Source organism: Mytilus galloprovincialis, chromosome 7 (assembly GCF_965363235.1).
Source record: "Mytilus galloprovincialis chromosome 7, xbMytGall1.hap1.1, whole genome shotgun sequence".
NCBI classification, from domain to species: Eukaryota; Metazoa; Mollusca; class Bivalvia; order Mytilida; family Mytilidae; genus Mytilus; species Mytilus galloprovincialis.
The window spans coordinates 91,187,262-91,198,774 of record NC_134844.1 but is presented as its reverse complement, the minus strand read 5'-3'; the positions used below and the strand labels follow the sequence as shown (position 1 = coordinate 91,198,774).

General features: G+C 31.5%; 1 protein-coding gene across 1 annotated transcript in view; it reads left to right on the top strand.

The window, feature by feature from the left end:
• The window catches only part of LOC143084312 (uncharacterized), a 36,733-nt gene that overhangs the window by 20,993 nt on the left and 4,227 nt on the right, over positions 1-11,513 (top strand). Inside the window, exons 3-5 of the mRNA XM_076260724.1 lie at positions 801-831; positions 3,953-4,221; positions 6,924-6,951. Of these exons, the coding sequence (XP_076116839.1) occupies positions 801-831; positions 3,953-4,221; positions 6,924-6,951 (328 nt within the window). The remainder of the gene's footprint in view (positions 1-800; positions 832-3,952; positions 4,222-6,923; positions 6,952-11,513) is intronic.

The window sequence follows — 11,513 nt, the reverse complement described above, 5'->3', positions numbered from 1 at the left end:
GATACAGATTACAAAATGTTGACTGCTGCACCCCTATTTTTGACATTTTTACCTATTATGTCTGTTTGTTTTGTTCACACATCGTTGTCAATATGATGGAATTTTATGCAACTGTCATACAACTGCGAGGTTTAGCTAGCTATAAAACCAGGTTTAATCTACCATTTTCTACCCCAAAAAATGCCTGCACCAAGTCCAAAATATATGACAGTTGTTATCCATTCGTTTGATGTGTTTGAGCTTTTGATTTTGCCTTTTGATTAGGGACTTAATTATTATTAAGGGTATAATGGTGTACTCGTGTAAACAGGAAAGTCACTTGCATACATGCGTAATGCATTAAAAGTAAAAGCTTATAATTCTTTTTTCTGTATCATTGAATTTAAAGCCTTCAAATATCAATTATCATGATTGTCGACAGCCTTTTAAAAACAGATTTTAAATTATCAAGTTAATCTTCTCAATTGAAACAATATACTATCATGTCAGGTGTAATTCTAACTAAGTACAGAAATCAAGAACTGCCTATTCCAGCTCTTTGTGTTCTAACTTCTCCAAACAAAAACTCTAATAACAATTTAGTCCTGATATCTTAATCTATGATGAGTTTATTTGTATTGACAGGTAGAGGAGAGGTAGTCTATACATTTTTAACAGTATGAACGGTCCTTGATCATGGTCTCACTTTTTTTAACATTAGCTTTAGATATAACATGTATGATCAACTCAATTCTTTAATCTAATTTTATCAATTGGGCAGAGTTGTGAATGTAGATATCTCCATTACTATTTCGTTTTAGGCAAAAGAACAATGTGAAGTGAACTGTCCAGGTGAATATAATTAATATGTTATTAATTTACTCTTCATTACAATGATACAACCAAAAAACATGCATAAAAAACTATACTGATCTTAGTAACTTTGAAATATGTTGTTGTATATGACTTTGGAGGTACGTTTTACACATTGTATTTAGTTATTGTATTTAAAACAACAATACCAATATTAAAAAGATATAGAGAGATGTGGTATGAGTGCAAATGAGACAACTCGCCATCCAAGTCACAACTTATAAAAGTAAACCATTATAGGTCAAGGTTTTGGTCTTCGAGCCTTCGCTCACACTGAACAGTAAGATATAAAGGGTCCCAAAATTTTACTAGTGTAAAACCATTCAAACAGGAAAACTAAAGGTTTAATCTTTATAAGAAAAAGAAAAAAAGAAACGAGAAGCATTTATGAACCACATCAACATACGACACCTACTGAACATGCGATTCCTGACTTAAAGTGTGATTTAAAAAACATTATCCATTTACTAGAATCAATGAAGGTGCTTGGACGCAGGTAATGTGTAACTGAAAGTGTTAAGTGAGTTTTTCTTATCACTTGGCGTTTGATGTCCGTCATTGCTGTCAGTCGTCATACGTTAACAATTACCAAAACTCTAATACGCAAAAAATAGACCAATAGTTACCTAACTTGGCCTTCATCATTGGTTATCTAGTTTAAAACAATTGTCAGATGATCTCACCTTATAACCGACATGATTAAACGTATAACATAGGACCAATATTAATGTTGTGTCTATCATCTTCAAAAGCTAAAGATGGAAGATATATAACAAAGCAGACATGTGCTAAATAATGAAACATTAATATGTATAGAAAAATAGCAAAATGATCAGAAAGACAAGATCTATTAATGTATTATATTGCCGAAATGATTGGTCAACTACTTGTAGGAATTACAGCCTCTAAATGACTTTCACGTGACCTATTCCCGAATAAGACTTTTTTGCCGAATGTGAATTCGTATTGCTAAATTACTTGTCTCGGTATTTATATATCCAAAATTTTTGTACGGTTGGTTATTTTGTTATATCTTATGTTTGCTGTTGGAGTCGATGTGGTTCAGTATTTGAAAATCCGGCTTTCGGACATTAAATTGTTACTTTCTTATACGTGTAGGCCCTGTCTTTTATTTTGTACTGAGTTTGTGTCTGTTTATTTCATTTTGTACTTAGTTATTGTCTGTTTATTACGGTGTTTTTGTGTCAGTTGTTTAATTGTTTTCGTGTGTGTTAACTGTTTGGTCATGCATGATGTTGCGTTATATTTCAGTTATTTTATTTTTATTTTCTGTATATATGTATGTAAAAGTAAAGATACAAAATCAGTTATTTTATTTATATGATTGTAAGTTTAAGCAAATATATATTTTCCCGATTATTTTGTTTATACACAATTTTGATTTAGAAGAAAAAAGATATGACTAGAAAATACAAATAATAACACCATTACAAAAGAAATTCCGTTTTGATATAATTGTCTTGGTTATAACATGCATATAACAACACATTACAATCTCAATATCAGTTGTTATTCTGATGTTTTTATATATCGTACATGTAATGTACTGTTAAGATATTTATATATGTATTTCCCGGTGCTGAGTGTTCTTGCGTCTGTTTGTACTGCATTCCTGACACGTAGTGTTGTCATTTTAACGGTGTTTTTAACATTGCCATATAAATATATAAGCAGGAGACCACAAACAAAAACTAGGTTTAACACACCATATTTTCTTTAAATGTCCTGTACCAAGTCAGAAATATTGTAGTTGTTATATAACAGTCCATGTTTATGTAGTTAGTGTTTGTCTTTGTGGCAGTTCTGTGTTTCTGTTGTTATGTTATATAACAGTCCATGTTTATGTAGTTAGTGTTTGTCTTTGTTGCAGTTCTGTGTTTCTGTTGTTATGTTGCTTTCCTTTAATAGTTCATGTGCTTTCCTCGGTTTTAGTTTGTTACACGGTTTTGTTTTCGATTAATTTATGAATATTGACAATGGTATACTACTGTTGCCTTTATTCTTTATTTTTTATACGACCGCAAATAATTTTTGCGGTCGTATATTGGTATGACGTCGTCGTCGTCGTCGTCAGAAGACACATTGGTTTTCGCATAATAACTTTAGTTAAAGTGAATGGATCTCTATGAAATTTTATCAGAAGGTTCAATACCACAAAAGGAAAGTTTTGATTGATTGTGGGGGTTATGGTACCAACAGTTAAGGAATAAGGGGCCACAAAATAAGTATTTTTGTAACTTCCAGACAATACCTTGTGTGTTAGTGAATGGATCTCTCTGACATTGTACCACAAAATTCCATATCACAAAAGGAATGCTGGGATTGATTGTGGGGGTAATTATTTCAAAATTTTAGGAGTTAGGGTCCAAAAAAGGGGCCAAAAAACGAGCATTTTTCTAGTTTCATTACAATAAATTGTGTAAGTGTATGAATCTCCCTGAAATTCGCATAGTGTATTGCACAAAAGCAAAAAAATGAATATCTATTCAAATCATATAACCAATTTGAAGTTCTTTGACTACAGTTATTCTGTGTCAGAAACCTATTATGTGTCAAAAATTTAATTACAATCCAAATTCAGACCTGAATCAAGCATGAATATCGTGTCCATTTTTGCCCCAACTTTTCAGGGTTGAACATCTGCGGTCGTATCCAGCTGCGCTCAGCGAAGCATTTTATTATTGTTTGCATTTTTCTTAAAGATTTTAAAAAAAATGATAGAAAGAATACTAACAAGAACAAAATGATATGCAGGACAAGATAACAAAATATGTTTATTTGTCCGTTATTTTTATTCAATTCCTGAGAGTAGTCTGTGTCCGCAAATGATAGGGTTTTTTTGCTATCTATTTCTCGCTTGTAGGCGCCTTTCTCTTTAGAGACCCTTTGTGTTAAGCCTTATAATAAATAAGTTAAAATTCAACAAAAATAAGTCAGATATCTAACGAATTAAACATGTCCCAATTAGGTAAAAGTTTTTTTTTGGAAGTAGGATGATCATGTTACGTCTTTTTTTAAATATTTGATTTCAAAAGTGATCAAATCTTTCAGCAAAGTTTATCTTCTTGTGTTATTTTAGGTTTACAGGAAGGTGCATTGAATCAGCCGCCGAGTGATATTGAACTTCAGAGATTTGCATCACGATGTGATGAAACTACTATTCGAGAGTTAGCCATACATCTTGGTATGTCCTTCCAAGAATGGGAAGACCTTAGATCTAATTTTGATCGGATCGAGGTTGTGAAGTATAGAATACTGGTCAACTGGAGAGAAAAATGTTCAGGAAAATTCAGCAACATAGCAAAAGCTTTAACCGATATGGATTTACCTACCCATAAACTATGTCAGGTAAACTATCTTGATGTATTAAACATTTGTTGATTTGACCTTAGAGTTTACGGCAATCTAATTAAAAACCGATCTCTCATCGCTCCTGTTTCTGATATGTCGCGTGGGAGATCTAACGAAACCAGCTTTGAGGTCACATGTGAGTGACCTCGTAGGTGTGTCTTTTTCGACCAATGAAATTGAGTCTTCCACGATCTTGAAAGTTTATCGTAAGGTAAAGGGATGTAACTCATTTTATTTACGACGAAATCGTCAGTCAAAATAATTCATAAACTTTTTTGATTGGCTTATTGATAGGTCGTCAACTCATTTGCATATCATTATAAATTCATAACTTCTAGTTCACTCACATGTGACCTCTGAGCGGGTTTCGTTAGATCTCCCACGCGACATATCAGAAACAGGAGTGATGAGAGATCGGTAATTAATTAGATTGAGTTGACGGCCACATACACAGATTATAATTAACTACTTACCAACTGTGTAATCACATATATTAAACACTATTATGAATTAGGGTTTTGATTGGGTTTTCAGAGTTTGGAATAATGACGAAAAATAGAAGTAAAATGGACACACTAATTAAAAAAGAGGGCGAAAGATACCAGAGGGACAGTCAAACTCATAGATCGACAATAAACTGACTCCGCCATGGCTAAAAAATAAATAAAAGACAAACAGATAACTAATACTACACAAAACACAACATAGAAAGCTAAAAGACTAAGCAACACGAACCCCACCAAACACTTGGTAAATTTAGAAAGAGAAAATTGGTGGTAAAAAGAATAAAGCATTGAAATCAAACTGTTCAAAAAAGTTAAAGAATAGTAAAACGATCATAAAGAAATAATGAATAAATGACCAACCTCCAAATTCTTAAAGATAAAAATTATGATTAATAGACCACTGCCACATTACTTTGACCCTTTTGAAATTTGTTTCCTTTATTTTCTTTGTGTGTTTGTTTGGTTTGTGCTGATCTGACAAGTTGATCCCTTGTCATCTACTTTGTTTTCAAGCTTGTTCCTTTTATTTTGTGATGTAAAACCACTATCCAAGGTTATGTTGTGGTTGTGCGCTCACAAACATGTTCAAAACCACAAATTTGTTCATGTGCCTGCCAAACTCAGAAGTTAGTTTGATAGGAATTACTATCAATACATATCAGTTTGACGACTATTTCGAGGCCTTGCCCACTAGGACATGGTTCAGTGACATTGAATTACTTAGCAATTTTCAATGTTAAGTTTGCTGCTTAAGTTAGTTTGATATGATCTACATGTGATAGATCAATGATATTTTGAATGACTTGTTTGACGACTATTTCAATACCCTGTCCATAGGACATGGTCCAATGACTGAATTAATTAGCAATTTTCTTATTCTTAGTTTAATAGGATCTACTTGTGACAGATGAATGATATTTTGTATGAAGTTGCATTACTATCAGAACAAATCAGTTCATGACTATGTTGAGGTCCTACACCCTAGGTCACGGTCCAGAGACTTTGAATTAATTAGCGATCTTCATTGATATGTCTTTCTGCTTAAGTTATATTTTGATAGGAACTACTTACAATACACAAAGATATTTTCTATAAAGTTATATTACTGTCGGACCCGTTTTCACCCGGATTCTTTAGCCTTTAGACTGATTTCATAAGTGATTTAAATTTGAAATACTGGCAAATTCGTAATTCTTCCTAAACAAGTAGTTCAAATTGATGTATTAAGTGTGAAATTAAGTGACCCATTAAGTGCACGGCTTCACTTGACAGATTTGGTGTCAAACACACTGTTAATTAACACCAATAACCATAACTTAAGGTCATCAATAATGTCTATTTCAAAATTGTTTGTCAATGAATTTGAGTTACTTCCCTTTTTTGTTACTTTTCACAATATACTCCTTAATTTTTACTTTAATTTTCTACCTTAGAACTATGGAAAAATATTTTGAAAACTTTTTTTTTTATCTTTACTTCCTTCTAATGTTTAATTATTTTCTTACATAATAATAATCATACTTTTAAAGATATTTGCACAGCATTATACATATTGAGATATTGACATCAGTTTCTACAGTGAACTATGATAAAAAAAAAAAACTATCAAGTACAAAACTTTGAATGAAACACGGAGAGGGTGTATGGCTAGGCTTCAAATGCTACAGTATATTTAACACATTAATATGTCAATGGCTTATGCAATGAAAAAATGTAATTAAAGCTTATTTCAGTAAGTAAATAAACATGTGAACATATCTTTATCTAAAATATAACGAAATGTCCCCATTATACTAAAATTCAGCTGTAAAAAAAGTTGTCAGCGAAATGACCTGATATATTTTCTTCAATGCAGGTCATAACCTTCATTTTTATTTTCTTAGGTTGACAGGTATGAACTATATATTTGCAACTAGTACATGTATGTAACCATATAAGAACTGATTGAAAGTTTGAATTTGTATTAGAGTGACTAGTTTCGTTCCGTCTACCATTTAGATAGTTGTATGTCATATTATCGACAATAAAACTTAGTTTGACTGCACAATTATATACAATAACATAAAACTTAGATTTATTTATATATTACTTTGAGATAACATGATCTGTTAGACAGCAATATATTTACAAAAAAAATAATTCTAAAAGGTTTGCTTTAATTTCTTTTTTAATAGAATTTAAATTATATTACAGATAAGAAGAATTAAAAAAGGAGAATGTGGTATGTATTGCTAATATATGTGTTTGTTATTGTTAACACAGGCACGATAAGGGTTTTAATGTTGAGACAGGAAGGCTTGTCAAGCAAAGTGTTATAACAGATAGTTGTATATCCATGCAATCAGTGCCGTCTCACAATCCTCCTACAAAGGTACACACAACTATTGAAGATTAAAATTCTAAATTCTAAAAAAAGTTAAGGTCAGGTGTGATATTCTTTCTCTCTGTTCGTCAGTTTGAAGGCTGTATGTCTGTCTGTTAGTCTATTTGTGGCCACATAAGGGAACATATATTTATTCTGGTGAGTTTCCTCCAGGCATGCTTGGTTACATTCCCATCAATGTCAATCAAATATAAAAGTAATAGTTAAGAGCTTGTATAAGCTTTTTGTGAGCCTTTTGTACGCCTGTAATAATAAAGTTTTACTATGTTGCCCTAGAAAATTAGTTAATTGACACAAACATAGATTAATCAAAACTTGAGGTTAAACAGTTTAGGGACATTTCATCAACATGAGAACGAAAAGCTCTAATATAACTAAAACATATCTATATAAAGCCGATCAAAATTACACAACAGTGGTTGTAAAAATGGATTACATCAAACCAAAAACAAGTCACCTTAACAGTTATCAATACTTAAAAATAAATATTAACTTTATTGTCAAATCTATGAAAGATATTGTTGAAAAACTATATAGGAAAAAAGAAATAGATTCACAAACTTTTGAAGAATGATAACGAAGCAAAACATGGACACATATACCTTCTTCCGAAAATTCATCAAATCAATCTAGAAATAATTAATGAGGCATATCGAAATGGTCAAATAGTTTGCAACATAAATATTTTTTACCGACCAATCATCCATATGTGTAACTCTACCACGAGACGTATTGAAAGATTACTGGATCTAATTCTAAAACCAATATTGAAGAGTCATCACTTTTACATTCAAGATACAAAAGACTTCATTTATAAAAAAAAGTCGCACAAGGTACATTAAGAATGCATTCTCATTGTCTATTATGTAACAGTTATCAATGCATTTTCATCAGTTGACAAACAAGAATATACTTTAAAAATATCAAACAAACAGAATAAACGGCCTTTGTAAAGTGAAGAAACATTGAACTTGAATTAAATGGACATTTATACAAACAAATAATACGAGCGCCTATTGGTGTTATATGATTAACATCTGTCTGGTCTATTAAAAATATCTTAGATAAGTTCCAATCGATAGAAAACATCAAATTGCACTGCCAATCCAACCACGACAATTTTATGTTCTTCACAGGCACATTTAAACAGGTTGAAGATTTCTTTAACACAGCGAACATCATTGACCCTCTGCTTAAAATCACATTTGATTTGTCTAGATTTAGTATGACCTATTTAGAATTTACCGAAGTGTAAAAAGGTGAAAGATTCAATAATAATATCATACTTGATGTTCAATCAAAAAAAAAAAAAACCAAGAAACGTATCACTATTTGAATGCTAAATGTTAATCTAATTCAGCGATGTGACTATTATTTCTAATATGACATATATATTAACACACTGTAATACTTTTTAATGCGTGTTTAGGATTGGCATTAGTGATTTGTAAATATTGATACGTTTCGTGTTTTTGTATATTTGATTTAACAAAAAGTAGGTTATTATTATTGAATCTTTCATCTTTGTACACTTCGGTAAATTATTAGTTGTTTTTATACGACCTTAAAATATTTCCGTTCGTAAAATGCTAGCATACCGTCGTCGTCCGAAGACACATTTGGTTTCTGGACAATGACTTTAGTTTAAGTGAATGAAACTCTTTGAAATTTTAACCAGAAGGTTCAATACCACAAAAAAAAGGATAGGAATGATTTTGGAGGTTATGGTGCCAACAGTTTAGGAAAAAGTGGCCAAAAACAAGCATGTTTTTTTTCTAGTTTCTAGACAACATGTTGTGGTAAAGTAATGGAAATCTCTGAAATGTACATTTTTCCTGATCTTAATAATGATTTTAAAAATTAAAAAAAAAAATTGGAGGGGTTCAAAAAATTGAAGGCGATTGTTTTCAAATTCCAAATCTTCAATTGAAAATAAATATAAATTTATAAACCAATTCCAATAGGATTAATTTACAGTCTTTTATTTTTGGGGTTTTTAACCTTGGATATCGCGCCCAATTTTTAAATTGGTCTACATTTATGAACAAAGGATCTATGAGTTTAACTCTCCCTCTTGTATCTTTAGCCCCTCTTTTAAACTGTGTGTGTGTTTTCTATTATCAAACACTGAATTTTGGCGGCTCTATGATATGCTGAATGTTATCGTGCATTTAGATTTTTGTCAAACCTGCGAATTTTGTCGCAGAAAGCTCGACATAGAGATAGTGATCTGATGGCGGCGGCGGCGTTAGCTCACTTCTTTAACAAACTTTATATTTTAGAAGGTGGAATACCTGGATGCTTCATACCTTGTATATTGATGCCTTATGTGACAAAGTTTTCGTCTGTCACATGTCCATTGTCTTTGACCTCATTTTCATGATTCAGTGACTTCTTCGAAAAAAGTTGAGATTTTTTGCAATGTAAATTCTCTTTTATTATTAGTAATAGGATAACTATATTTGGTATGTGCGTACGTTGCAAGGTCATCCTACCCGTCATACAGTTTTCACTTGACCTCGACCTTATTTCATGGATCATTGAACAAGGTTAAGTTTTGGTGGTCAAGTCCAAGTCTCAGATACTATAAGCAATAGGTCTAGTATATGTGATTTATGGAAGGATTGTAAGGTGTACATGTCAAACTGACAGATATCATTTGACCTTGACCTCATTTTCATGGTTCAGTTGTCAAGTTAAGTTTTTGTTTCCAAAAATTTATGCAATAGGTCAACTATATTAAAATAATATATTATATTATTGTATAGCAATATAATATTTCCCACAGAAAGTAACCAAAAGTTAGCGTGCAATAAATTCTATTATTGCACTAGTGCAATAAGTCTTCAAAATTAATGACGTCATCAACGACAAAACCTCAGTTTAAACCAATTTTTTACTTTCAAATATTATATTGCTATACAATAAAAGGGTTATTGCATGAATATTGGGGAATATTGTCCCTCGTAGAACATATATTGCACTCGCAAGCTCGTGCAATATAAAATTCTACTCGGGACAATATTCCCCAATATTCATGCAATAACCCCATATTATAAATAAATAAAAGTTTGTGATTCCTACCCTTTCAATAACCTTGGAAATTTAAATGCTTTTGGTCAAAGAAGTTTTAAAAAATCTGTGTTGACTCCATTACATATGATTTTTTTATTATGTGTATATTTAGGTGAAAACAACTTGAAAGAGCTGTTTTTTGCATCATATGAGCCTCACTCGAAGTGCAGGCAACAAATATTAATTATATCTTGATGTTGTAGATTTTTTATTTTTCATAGTGCCTGCTTTAAACTTTGCAGAAAGCAGTTGAAAGAGATGATGGGTTAATTGTCAATTTTACAAATACTACTTACAATGGGTCAATTCAATTTTTGTTCAGTATAGTTTTATGGTTTTTATATCTATTTGTCTGAGTTCATCTGACTTTATTTTCACTGTTAATTGGTCAATTCTAAGATTTTGTATCTGATGTGTTTCGCAGATACTATTAGCAACATAACATGTCAACTGTGTTTGGTGTAATGAATGATTGCCATAAAACATTTACATTTTCTTCCTGGTTTATTGGCAAACCATTTGGCAATATTTTTATGCTCACCATCACGAATTCGTTAACCATTACACTGTAACTCGTCAAATATTTTCTTGGTGTTGTATTTTTGAATGCCAAAATACTAGTCGATTTTTAATTTTACCAATTACCAAATAATTGGATGGATTTAAGCAATTTGTTTTCTTTAGCTTTGGTGATATTTTGATGTCAGGATTATGTCACGTCATTATAAAACGCCTTCAAATAAATTGATATCCTATATAACCAGATTTAAAGAACGCCACATCAAAAGGAATATTGTTTCGTAATGTCTATGGTATATTTGTGGATTATTAGAACAATCCATATGACGTCACCGCTTACCCAAACATGTCTAGTTGGCGCAGGATTCCGAAAATTGTTCCTTTCTGAAAAGCCCACTCATTTCCAAATTTTAAAAAAAGTTATTAGTATACTTTATGTACTTTGATAGCGGGTTTTATCTCTATTTTTGTTAGTTTGGACTTCACTTCTTTGATCATGTCACCAACATGATTTAATTTTCCATAGACGTATGACATCACAGAGGATATATTATCGCCAACAGTTTGGAGACGTGTTGGCGTCTTAAAGTTGCACATTTAAAGTTGACACATTTCGGCAAATAGACATTGTCGAACAATGTAACAATTGTAAACGTTTGGAAAAGGAAAATAATCAGACATATTTCTGGAAAGTAAATTTGGACCCGTTTAGACGATATGTAATCTTAAGGACATGTTTGAGCATTTATAATTGCATTTAATACACATTTTTTTTTGTTACTCTTAACTATCATTGTCAAATGTGA